Source organism: Anastrepha obliqua, chromosome 2 (genome assembly GCF_027943255.1).
Source record: "Anastrepha obliqua isolate idAnaObli1 chromosome 2, idAnaObli1_1.0, whole genome shotgun sequence".
Taxonomy (NCBI): Eukaryota; Metazoa; Arthropoda; class Insecta; order Diptera; family Tephritidae; genus Anastrepha; species Anastrepha obliqua.
This window is the reverse complement of record NC_072893.1, coordinates 60,758,524-60,770,974: the sequence shown is the minus strand read 5'-3', so window position 1 is coordinate 60,770,974 and position 12,451 is coordinate 60,758,524. Positions and strand designations below refer to the sequence as shown.

The 12,451-nt window shown below is 36.4% G+C and overlaps 2 protein-coding genes across 2 annotated transcripts; one reads left to right on the top strand and one right to left on the bottom strand.

Moving 5' to 3' along the window:
• Window positions 1-568: 568 nt before the first annotated feature.
• On the top strand, window positions 569-2,679 carry LOC129237470 (ras-related protein Rab-18-B). The gene is made up of 4 exons (XM_054872248.1): window positions 569-733; window positions 833-1,004; window positions 1,097-1,357; window positions 2,361-2,679. Exons 1-4 carry the CDS (start codon window positions 675-677, stop codon window positions 2,454-2,456), a joined length of 588 nt encoding a protein of 195 aa, XP_054728223.1. The 5' UTR covers window positions 569-674; the 3' UTR covers window positions 2,457-2,679.
• Window positions 2,680-5,341: 2,662 nt separating this feature from the next.
• On the bottom strand, window positions 5,342-9,752 carry LOC129237469 (RNA-binding protein 25). The gene is made up of 9 exons (XM_054872247.1): window positions 9,469-9,752; window positions 9,274-9,406; window positions 9,104-9,212; window positions 8,160-9,035; window positions 6,999-7,179; window positions 6,828-6,937; window positions 6,018-6,691; window positions 5,557-5,963; window positions 5,342-5,489 (listed from the first exon to the last, which is right to left on the bottom strand). The coding sequence occupies exons 1-9, from the start codon at window positions 9,529-9,531 to the stop codon at window positions 5,397-5,399; spliced, it is 2,646 nt and encodes an 881-aa protein (XP_054728222.1). The 5' UTR covers window positions 9,532-9,752; the 3' UTR covers window positions 5,342-5,396.
• Window positions 9,753-12,451: the final 2,699 nt, after the last annotated feature.

The following is a 12,451-nucleotide window of genomic DNA, read 5'->3' as shown; positions in this document are numbered from 1 at the left end:
AATTTTTGATGGAAAGGTGTAGTGAGTACCCATCAGAATTTGAGCACAATATATATATCGGTTTAAGAGTTTTAAAAGAGATTCAAAGCATTCATTAACCGAGTTTTTGAAAAGGAGAAATCAATTTCGATATGGTTTGGGAATATATCGAGCTCAATTGCGTTCGAGTAATAGGGGCATTTCGCTAATACAGACTCTTAAGAAGACCAACATAGAAAAGTCTGAGCAACGAGAGCGTGTGGGAATATTAAAGAAAATCCTTTCAAGGAGAACGGCACAATCAACAACACCACGCAGTATATCGAAGAAGGGAGATAAAGGTTATTCTACTATTCTGCAAATTAATATCAAACGGTTTTTTTAACTCTTGCTTTTTTTTGTTAACCCTTGGATTGGAATTTCGATATTCAAACCTCCATATTGCAAAAACGAAATATATGTAAATTTTTGTTTACTCTAATGTCTTGCGTATATTCGCCTAGTCTAGATACAAACTTAAGTTAAGGTGCTGCCAAATCATTTCGTTTGGTCATGTAAACGATAGAATTATCGACGGTATCGAAGGTATCGAAGGTGTACCATAATCATAAATCAAATTGGAATGCATATATTTATTGCGTATAATCTATTCCATTATTTAGGATAATTGAATCTCTGTGTAATACAAAATTAGGATGACCGACAGAACAATTAAACTGCTAATAATTGGCGAAAGTGGTGTTGGAAAGTCTAGGTATGCAATGCTCGAAATATAACGAGCCAAATAAGACAAGATGTTAAATATGTAACTATGCGTTATTGGGCAATAAATTACTTAAAAATTAATTTTCAGTCTCATCCGCCGATTCGTCGAAGATAAATTTGATGACAACCACGACGTTACTATTGGAATGGATTTCAAGAGTAAAGTAATGAATATTGATGGGCTGGAATATAAATTGGCCCTCTGGGATACGGCTGGTGCTGAGCGATTTCGCAGCCTTACTCCAAGCTTTTATCGAAAGGTTTAAAATAAAATTTAATCAAAATTGTGTCAATGCACAGTCGATGCCTTTTGGCGTACATATGAAAGCAATTTAAATTCTCATATTTTTAGGCGTTGGGAGCAGTACTAGTATATGACATCACTAACCGAGAATCACTGACAAAGTTGGAAGCTTGGCTTGCGGAGCTTGAAAATTATAGTGATAATCCCAACATTGCTACTATTGTCGTTGGCAATAAAATCGACAAGGAACGTGTCATAAGTCGGGAAGAAGGGTTGAAGTTTGCACGCAAGCATAGGGCTCTGTTTGTTGAAGCATCAGCAAAGGGAGACCAATTTGTGGCGGACGTATTCAAAGAAGTTGTAGAAAAGGTGATCAAAGAAATATATATACTTTTTCCTCATGTAATTTTATATATGTGCTTGTCATGTGGCGTCAAGAAGCTCTTCATAACAACCATCTGCCGTTCAGTGGCAGCTTAAAGAAAACTGTAGGTCGTTCCATTACAAATTGGAGAAGGAGCTCGACCAAACAGTCAGATTCCGATTGCATTTGCCCAAAAAAAGGAATTTCTTTAAATTTCGACATCCAATCTGTAGATCATATCTAGATATCCTGAAAATGTAGATAAAAAAAAGTACTTAGATACAATACAGATAAATATCGAATACCCAGAATATTTAGATATAAAAAAATATTGGCTTAAAGCTTAAGCGCTGCGTAATACTGCAGACATATTACTAAAATAATGTCTTGGATAACAGTTTCTGTTTAAATGTGGTACCTACCTCGTGTGTTACCCACCAAAAAAAAATGTTACATATGTTACTTCATATGAAAAACTTTATATAACTTCCTGCAAACTCTTTTTGCAACTTTTTCATGCAAAAATGCTTTGCTAATATAACGGGAAATTTTGAGCACGAAAACTGTCTGCATAGTAAAATTTTAGTTCATAATAAATCGTTAAGAGTCCCATTATCAAACGCCTCTTCTTAACGGAATGTCTGTAAACCATTACTTTATAGTACTGTTATAATTTGACCACATAAAACCTATGGGCTTAAGAAATTTTCTAAAAATTTCTTCAGATATTATATTTTGACGATATGTGAATGTAACGAAATTTTCGAGATAATGGAAGTATGCCGCCCACCCCTTTTCTATTGTTTAAGATTTCACAGTACTTATGTATTATATATATATATGTAATAGGCGCGTACACCCTTTTTTGGGTGTTAGGCCGAGCTCTCCTCCTCTTTGTAGCGTGCGTCTTGATGTTCCACAAATGTATGTAGTATATTATATATAGTAATGTTAAAACTTATCAAATTATTTTTATTAAAAACAATTACAACTTTTATTTCAATTTAGATAGTCACATCGGACTATTACAATTCATCACAAATCGCCAATACTATCGATGTGAATGGAGATGACGATTCTAATGTATCAAGTTGCAGATGTTGATGATAAGTAGTTAAATCAGCGATTATGTAATTTTGTAAAAATAATGTACGTATATATAAGACAAACTAACATGTATTTATAGAAAATTTATAACTCGATTGTGTATTGTGTATTAATGCAATGATAAACATTAAATAATCTCACACAAAACTGCTTTACTTAGCGAAAAAAAAATTAAAAGATGATTGCATTAATCGAAATTGCACATTAATTCAACAGTATCTGTTATCGGTGTTTTTGCGTGTTCTAACTCGGAGTGCCAATGATTCCAATTCAGCATTTCAACAGCATCAGAATTTATTTTTAGCATCTCTTTATTCCATTCTATACTCATTTGGGAGAAATCTGAATCTCTTGTTTTTTTGAGTATTACTAAACGCGTTCATGCAGGGAAACATTTGTTGCTTCAACTCGTTGCTTGTTTTGCTCAGGCTCTTATAAGATATCCCTGGTCGTACTTCCGAAGGATAGGCCTCTTCTATTCGCCAAGCGTTAGGTAGTGGCAATATAGCTGCCTAAAATTATATATGTTTGTGAGCTATACCAGTTTTATGAGATATACCCAAACTCTCTAACGGCAAATCTTGCTCGATAACTTTGTCATTGCTTTCACATGAAAATTTTTCGTCAAGTGAGCCGAGAAGAGAAGAGGCCTTATTCTCTTGCGAGCTAATCATATACGTTGTTGTTTTTGTGGAACAGCTTGCTAAACCCTGTCTGTGCGATGTAGTCACAGGTCGCTGCGCGTAACTTATCTAACGGTAGACCCAGAATGCATGCTGTTTCGACAGGTTGGGTCTAGAGGTAGAGGGGTGTTAGGTGAGTAGGTTTAATGGGGCATGTAAAGAGATGGTTAATATCGTGCGGTTTGCCTTCACTTGTTGGGCACAAATTGGGTATGTCGGGATCAATTCTGGATAGGTAGAAGTTCAATCTGCTGCAATATCCAGAACGCAATTGAGCCAAAGTTACGTGCGTCTGAACCTCTTCGTCTGCAATAGGTGGTGATTGGACTCCGTCAACGGCATTCGGTCTCCCGAAGAATGTCGTTTACTGTATTTTGTCCGGTCCAGTAGTTGTAAATGTATTTTGTCCTGGATCTATTTAGTGTAGTTAAGAGATGCCTCCTGACGTGCCTGAGTTTGGGTGGCTCGGGCTCAAGCAAATGCCTGCAAGGGTGCTACCAAGGAAAAACTGCTTGCTAAGCCATTATATTTCGCTCCTTAACAGGTAGCTTTGACGCCTCATTGTGTAGGTGTTGCAGGGGGGAAATAAGGAGACATCCCGTGGCTGTCCCGGTAGCACTATTCTGACAAGTTTGCAGCTTTATCCCCTGCGAATCACTGGTTACACGCTACCAGACAGGCGCAGCAACCCTTCTTTGTATTTGCCCCAAGTACTGCCGGCAAGCGTCTATAAAAAAGGTCGCTTAATCATAGCTAATTTGTTGTTGCTTTCACATAAAAAAGTATTTTAAAATCCTTATATTATATAATATTAAGGGGTTGCCGTGCAACGACATACTTAAAAAAAAACTCTTTAATATTTACCTTTTGGAGTGCCTAAGAAAGTTTCCATTGACTCAAAAAGTTGTAAAACCCGTTGGAGTAACGCTCAAGAGCTCTAGCGTCCCCGCCTCACACTCCACTTTTTCACCATAACTTCCACCCAACATAGCTCGTTAGCATTCTACTGTGATAGAAATTAAGATGTCAACAGCATTAGCGAATAAGTACGAGCAAATTACACTTCTTTATGAAATGTGTGCAAAACCAACTACGGGATGCCTTCGGTGCACTAGATAGGGCTTCAATTACTCCAACGAGATCCAGCGCAAACACTTACCACCTTCTTAAGCTCCCGACCCCCGAATGCCTTAATCGGAGTCCAACCACCACCCACAGAAGATGAAGCGCTTCAGCTACTCCGAGAGACCCGTGTAACATTGGCACAATTACGTCCTGCATACTGTAGCAGGTTATACTCCTACCTATTTAGAATTGACTCCGACATACTAAACATATGTCCAGCATGTGAAGGCACCCCGCGCGATACTAATCACCTTTTCACGTGACCTATCAAACCCATTTATCTGACCCTCCCCCCTTGGGCCCAACCTGTCGAAATAGCAAATTTTCTGGGCTTACCGTTAGATGAGCTCGACGAAAACGATCAGTATCTACGCTGTACCGTTGTTGTTGTTGCTGTAGCAGCATAAACATTCCCCGTACTTACATACGGGGAATGCTGCTGGAGTGACAGTTCTTGGGCGGATAGAAATACGGGTCGTTTCGGTAAGGTAGAACCGACTGTAGTGGAAACGTCTACATTGTACTGACAGAGTTTAGTATGTTGCTACAACAACGACAGAAAATTTAAATTAACACATTTGTTAGAAAGCTAAAATCAATATACAGGCTGCTAGCGGGCAAAGCCAACATATAAAAACAAAAAACAAAAAATAATTGGGGAGTACACTTCCGTTAGGTATTTTGCTGAGCTTCTCCTCTTATTTGTGGCGTTCGTCTTGACGTTGTTCCACAAATGGAGAGACCTACAGATTTAAGCCGACTCCGAACGGCAAAATTTTTTTTATGAGGAGCTTTTTCATGCCAGAAATACACTCGGAGGTTTGCCATTGCCTGCCAAGGGGCGGCAGTTATTAGAAAAAAAATGTTCTTCATTTTTGGTCTTTTGTCGAGATTCGAAACTCCGTTCTCTCTGAATTCCGAATGGTAGTCACGCACCAACCCATTCGGCTACGGCAGCCACGACCATCAGTTAACCCTATTAAATCTCATTTACATGACTTACGAACAAGAGAAATGTGTCCAAAGAAGCTGAAATCATGGCTTAAAAATATAATTAACATCCGACTTCTACACTAACTGGTTTGATTTTGTTTTATTTATATAAATATGCAACTTAATATTACACATATTATTTACCTATACCGATCTTTTTTGCATCTACTTCATAAATTAGCAATCTCCACATTTTAACCACGAATACTTCTGCTTCTTCGTCTAGGACCTAAGTAAGAGATATTTTCATTCGTTACAAATACAGTTCTCATATTGTTACATTCTTCATTAATTACCATTTGCACATCATCCAAAATGCTTTGCGGCGAACTTCCTGCCAGCACCTTAGAACATATAAAATCAACTAGTGTTGGCTCGGGCTCCCCGATATATTCAATAATTTTTTTATTTATCCAGGGTCGAATTTTACGTTCCATAAGGTTGTTATCAATTTCGTTGCGATCGAGTTTATAATTAAACAAATCTTCCTTTTGCGTAGGAATCCTGTCAATGATGCTTTTAATGTGGCGGCGCTTTTCATCATGTATCCTAGTATTATTTTCCTCCTTTTTGTTATTCACTGTTTCTGTAGTGGCAGTATCATTCTTACCATGTTTTCTTGAAATAGGTTTACCCGCATTCGAGTTATGGCGATCTGTTTGCGATGCGCTGCCTCCACTTCTTGATTGATTGTCATCGTAATCTGCAATAAAATAAAAAAATAATTTATGCGAAATCGTTGAGGCATACAACTTACCTAATGGAACTAATTTTCGCCTCTTAGAGCTACTCTCATCATCATTGTCCTCGTCAGCGTTAAATACACCGGTGGACTCAATTCTCTTTTTCTTGGAGTTCGCGCCCAAGTTCAGACTTATAACGGGTGCCTGTGTGGGCGGTGTAGCAGCATCTGCATTCTGAGTTCTTGAATTGCCTATACTCTGTAATGAACCGGACGGTGTAGAGTTACTTGCGTGTGTATTAGATACAAAATCACGTGACTCAGAACCATGGCGACTGTAGTGGCTTTCAATATTTGATGCTGAATCTGGTCTAGAGTTAGCATCATCATTTGAAATTGACTCTATGGAATACGATTTGGCTAGAGCATTTAATTCACCTTCATCATTTGAATTAACATCAAGGGTGTGACGTTTGCTTTCAATTGATTGTAACTTTTCTCTTATACGTTCTTTCTCACGTTCTTTACGTTGTAAATTTTCCAAATTTACATCAATTAATATTTGAGGTTTATACAATTTTTCGTGCTCCTTCTTTGCTCTCTCATATTCCTGAGAGGGGTTTTCGTATTCGCCACTGAAAATTTTATTTCGCAACTCTTCTAGTTCTTCTTGTTCCTTGTTACGATCTTTAGCATCAAGATCTGCTTCTCGAACGCGATCTCCCAATCTTCTTTGTAGTTCACGGCCCCTGAAAAAGCAAGCATGTACATAAAAAAATACTCTCATAAATACTAACATTTTCGAATTTTTTATGCATACATATTATATATACTTGAGAGGATACTGTTTTAAATGTGCGTAAATTATTTTTATAAATATCTTACTTGTAGTATTTATGATCGTCTCGCTCATCATCATAGTCTTCAACGAATTCTTTAAGTCTTTTCGCTTCCTTTTCTCGCTCCTCAAGCTTCATTTTATCTTTAATGCGTATCTTGAAAAAGTTAAATTTTTAATCAGCAACTTTTACATCAAGATGTGCACAACATATTTACCTTTTCATATTCCTTAGCTTTTCGCTTTTCTCTCAACTCCCAATTTTTAAGTCTTTCTTGGTATGCTTCTTCCTTTTCTCGTGCTTTCTTTTCAGCTTTTTTACGCTCCCGAAGCTCTTCTTCAACTTCTTTCTCCCTATGGAGATCTTTAATATTTTTAACGATTTTTTCCTCACGTTCCCTAAATTAATAAATATAATATTATTAAATTATGCAATCTATTTTTATGAGAAAATACATTTAAGTTATGGAGCTTCCTAAGTCTTTATTATGAAATACATTGATAGCGGGGTAATAAAGTACTGCACAGAGATCATCGTCGAAAACGATAGATATAGCCCGAATACTTCGTAAAATCTATAAGTGCGAAACAGTATGTTTTGTCAACATGTATGTTTAAATTTCTTTATAATTGTATTGCTTATTCTTGACCTTTTATAATAGCACAATGACCATTGCATGTGTACATGGTTGAATAAGCAGTAATTTATTACGAAGTATCGTAAGGCATGTGCGATTCCGTCGCATAGAAAGATTTTGTTCATTACATAACAGTTTCATATCGTATGGTATTGATTTTACCTTACCATTTTAGAGATTTGTCGGATTATAAGAGATTTCTTTTCACAATGTTCCGGCCTACAGGGTTTGTAAGGACATAACCTCACAAAGCTTTTACGAATCACCTACCGCGATTCCACTGGAAAAACTATATTTTGATATTTTAAAGTGCATGAATCTTTTGATGTAGAGAATGTTAAAGTGACGCTCCCTTCTTTTAGGCGAATTTAACAGAATAACCGCCATAACAGAAAATAAACAAACCTTTGTGTGGATATTACTTTTTAAATGAAACAAAATAATTGAAAATAAGTGTCGAGTATTGAATTGTGAGAGCGCTCATAAATTTAAATAATTGATTTTCGCTTATTCTTCCACATCTTTTCATTTGTTTTGTTTCTGTGCCGAAGTCACTGCCTGGGCGAAATGGATCTTGGCAAAGTGCATCTATAAAGGGGCTGGCGCTCGACCAGCAAAAACATTTATGTGCATTTTGATTTCTGTGATTCTTACTGTCAATCAAGACACGCAATGAGTTCATCTGGGGTATCACCTTGAATATTCGTTTAAGATAATTTTATATTACTTTTGCATGTTTACCTTTCGCGCTCTCTTTCCCTTTCACGTTCGCGTTCGCGCTCTCTTTCTCGTTCTTTTTCACGTTCTCGTTCCCTTTCTCTCTCACGCTCTCGCTCTCTTTCGCGTTCCTTTTCCCGTTCTCTTTCACGTTCACGCTCCCGCTCTCTTTCACGTTCTCTATATTCGCGATCACGCTCTCGTTCTCTTGAGCGAGATTTACTTCTTCTTCTTCTGCTCTCTCGTTCTTTTTCTTTTCTGCTTGGGGACAAACTATTAGAATGACGTTCCTTCCGATTTACCATTCTTTCGCCTTTTTCAGCAGAGTGGTGCTCCTCGGCATCCCAATCTTCCTCACTAAGTTCACCCTTAGTGAGATCAGACACTTTTCGGTCTTTTTCTCTTTCTCTTTCCTTTTCATGTTCTCTATCCTTGTCCTTCTCTTTTTCTCTCATTTTCTCCTTCTCCTTTTCCTTCTCTCTTTCTTTTCGACTTTCATCGGCCTCTGCTCTTTTCCTAAATTTTCCAATTTCGCTACTAATTAGATTCCTTTTTTCTTCCTCCAGATTTGTTTCGTGAAGAACCTTTGCTATTTTATCATCTCCGCGGACTGCTTTAGGTTTATTAATTCTGTTTCCATAAACGTCTCCCCGAGAACTGCCATCGAACTCTTCAAATTCATGCTTATGATCATCAAGTATTTTTTTCATTTGATTAAGACAAAAATCATCTTCAGACTTTTCATCTACCGCTGATATATTAACTCCATTTTTTAACTCCTCTTCTTTATAGTTATCCAATAGAAGTTTATTTTTTGCATCAACTTTAGCCACAAGCTTCTTCCCATCAATATCTAGTTCACTAAGAAGGCGAACAGCTCGCATACCAGCATTAGGTCCACTGTTAAAAATTTAAAACATATAGAAATTTATATTTTATATATCAATCTAACAATCAATAAAACTTACTCATATTCGCAGAAACCAAAAGTCGACACTCGTTTCCAATTAACCACTACACCACAAGCAGACAGAATCCTTTTAATTAAGGCTTCAGGCACTCGTTCACTTATGTTTCCTATAATAATACGATATGTGGATACAACAAAAAATACAGTAAGATTTCCAGCTATACATACCAACAAAAACCGTAATTATAGGACCGCGATATTGGGGGACCGGATCGGGCATTCGCTGGTAAACTGTAGGCTGGGAGCTGATAGTAGCAGAACCTCTATAATTCCTCACTGCTGAAGGTACGGGAGGCATCATCTGCTCAAAAAATATACATTTGATTAATACACAATCTAGATGTGTTTTATATATAAACTTACATGAGGAGGTGGAATATTTGGATTCATATACGGTGGTATAGGTGCACGAGACGGGTAAGACATTATGCTGGTGTTAAGTTGCTCAATACAATTATTTCAGTTTAATAATATTAGTTTTATAGGCACCGATGATAACGACAGCCGGTTTTATTATAACGCACATAAAATTATTGCAGTACGTCGATAATTAATTCCAGTAAATGAATTTTTCACTCCACACATTTGAGCAAATCCAAATTTAAGGTTTTGCCACACACTGCTTGCCGTCTTATTCCAATGAAATGATGGCGGACACGCCATGAGTTGCCAGACTATTTGACAAAAATTAGTTATGCATTTTTTCTCAGCATATTTTCGTAGTTGGGTATTCATTGAATGGGACAGTACAAAATAATTATAAAGTTTCCTCGAGTAGTAAATTAAAAGCTCCCCAACTCCCAACAGTTATAAAAAAATTCACAATAAGCAATGTGAAAAGAAGCTTTAACACATTGCCATAAAGTGAGCCTGGAATTTGTCTAATAATGTCACAAAAAAGTCGTAATTGTTTTTCGTTTGCATCGATCTTGAATACATTTCATCTGGTAAGAAAATATATAATATACAAATGGGTTTGATGTGAAAAAGATAAAATACTCGCCATCGCTTGATTCAATTGATTGGATGAAGCTCTACCAAGATTTTTTCTAATATTTAGCTATTAAAATTATCTGAACACACAACTTTTCAGATAGATATTTATTTGTCTAATATTTTCGTTTATTGAATTCCTAAATTCTGAAGCTTAAAGTACGTTCACATATGCACTTATCACCAATAAATCCGCAAAATTAATCTACCCGTTCACATATGGCAGATTACCTGCAAAATTGGCAATCAGTTGTCAATATTGTTCTGAAAGGTTTCTCTTCATAGAAATTATTTTGGAGGAATATTTCGGTGTTTTTGGTTTGTTTAACTATTATTAATAACGATATGAAGAAAAGACATGGAGAAGGAACAGTTAATTTAATTGACTGCTAATAATAAAAAATTGGAGGAAATCCGTAAACGACGTTTACTGAGGTTTCAAAAAATTATAGCAGCAATACGCATTCGAAATTCGATATCACATTTTATAATATTGTAAGTAATAATGAACACACGTTTATGGACACGCGCTTTTTTCTATTATAAAAATGTATAGTTAATAATACCTAACAAACATTTTATTAGAATTATGTCTACAAACTTCTTTTTTTGCAGGCGTCAATTTTATTTAGTTTTTACTTTGACGTTTTTCATTACACTCCCAAAAATGATGATCTATTACACAGAAAACACAGGGTTGTATGTCAAAAAGTATCGTTATTATCTGGGATTATTTTATAATCTCAGATTTTGGGAGAGAAACTTTGCATGGGAAATCTCGCTTTTTAATTACGGATTGGGAGTTAAGCACGAAAAAGTAGATCACCTACTTATATGTGAATGTATTATCACTCCCTGAAAGACTCGTGGCCTCGCCAAAATGAGCCCGTTGCGGTAACGTGATGGACTGGCAGCACTGTTCCCAGAGGGATGTCTATTGTGAGGATTACACCACTTCTGTTGCAGAATTACCACTCTTTTTGCAAAATAGTATTTCTACGACATCTACCACCACCAGCTTAAAATCTACCACATTTAACGATTTTCAATGTTTTCAATAAGTAGGACCTGTAATGAATTTTGATGTTTTTCAAATGTTCCCATAAACATGTGCAGTATGCAGTACAAAATACTTGCTCTATATCTGAATCATAAGAAATTATAAAGCTATTATTATTCTCAAAGTCATTATTAACTAAGTCGAACAAATCGAATGATATCATCTTAGTGGTTAAGAAATAGAACACGGCAGATGCTTTGAATAAATCTGTTTGACACTTTGTCCAAGTATGATACATATGCATATAAGTATATTTTTTTAATTTATTATGAAATAACGATACTTTTTTTTTGACATGTCTATGCAACGATGAAATATGAGTTTGTAATCCTTTTCCACTGTTAATAATATGTAAATCTACCACATTGTTTTGGAATCTACCACAATTTTTAAGGCTTGTTTACAGTCGGCACCGTGGTGATGCCACAATGAGAGTATTGCCGTAAACAAACAAATCAGTTGTTCTGTATTGTATAGTGCCAACATTGTGGTGGACTCGGAAAAAGTGGGAAAGTAGAATTTGGCCGACTTTCGTCTGTACTGGCAAGACGCGAGTTTATTCAGTTTTTATAAAATAAAACGTCTTTGAATAATTCCTATGAATTCGACCATTGTTCCATTTCATTCGATTAAAAGTCACAAATAAATGGCAGCTCAGCTTGCTTTATTTATTATATCAATTTATCCCTTTACTGACGTTTATGACTAACTTACGCCCTAAGCGTCTGCACCTCTGCTCATATATATAGAGTTGAAACTAAATAAAGCAAGATGTGTTGTCATTAGTTATGACTTTTATTTAGCAATCCAATGATCGAACTCAGGGAAGGCAACGAAATTGGGACAAACACATCCAAATGTTCCAATTGTCCTATCGCTCAGCTGTACATAAAACTACTGACCAATCACTCGCAAGGGTCACCTATCGAAGCAATTTAAGGCCTGGGTGATTTAACGTTCGGAAATGGTACCGCTTCTGCAATGGACGAAGGCAGTCATTGGGAAATATTGCAGAATAACAGGGATGAATTACACCATAATGTGAAGCAACATACCCATCTAATGAGTAACAAGATGAAGAAACGATTTGGCCGTGCTGTGAACTCCGAGGGATTTAGCGAAGGAAGTTTGGTACTTTTTTTTAATTCGCAAGGAAAGAAACGGCTGAATGATTAAAAAATTAAAAGGTTGAAAGATGCAGTGTATTGCATTCAGCAACGCAAAACCGGACGGGAAAGTCAGAGCAGTACACTAAGAGAGATTTCGCAATTTGGATCGAAGAATTTGTATAGA

Excerpts from the sequence above, each read along its gene's own strand:
- LOC129237470 (XM_054872248.1), top strand. The coding sequence starts at position 675 with ATGACCGACAGAACAATTAAACTGCTAATAATTGGCGAAAGTGGTGTT. Across the intron at positions 734-832 it reads AGTGGTGTTGGAAAGTCTAG|TCTCATCCGCCGATTCGTCG; the intron begins GTATGCAATGCT and ends ATTAATTTTCAG. Across the intron at positions 1,358-2,360 it reads TCAAAGAAGTTGTAGAAAAG|ATAGTCACATCGGACTATTA; the intron begins GTGATCAAAGAA and ends ATTTCAATTTAG.
- LOC129237469 (XM_054872247.1), bottom strand. The coding sequence starts at position 9,531 with ATGTCTTACCCGTCTCGTGCACCTATACCACCGTATATGAATCCAAAT. Across the intron at positions 5,964-6,017 it reads GCGAAAATTAGTTCCATTAG|ATTACGATGACAATCAATCA; the intron begins GTAAGTTGTATG and ends ATTTTATTGCAG. Across the intron at positions 5,490-5,556 it reads TTTTGGATGATGTGCAAATG|GTCCTAGACGAAGAAGCAGA; the intron begins GTAATTAATGAA and ends TCTCTTACTTAG.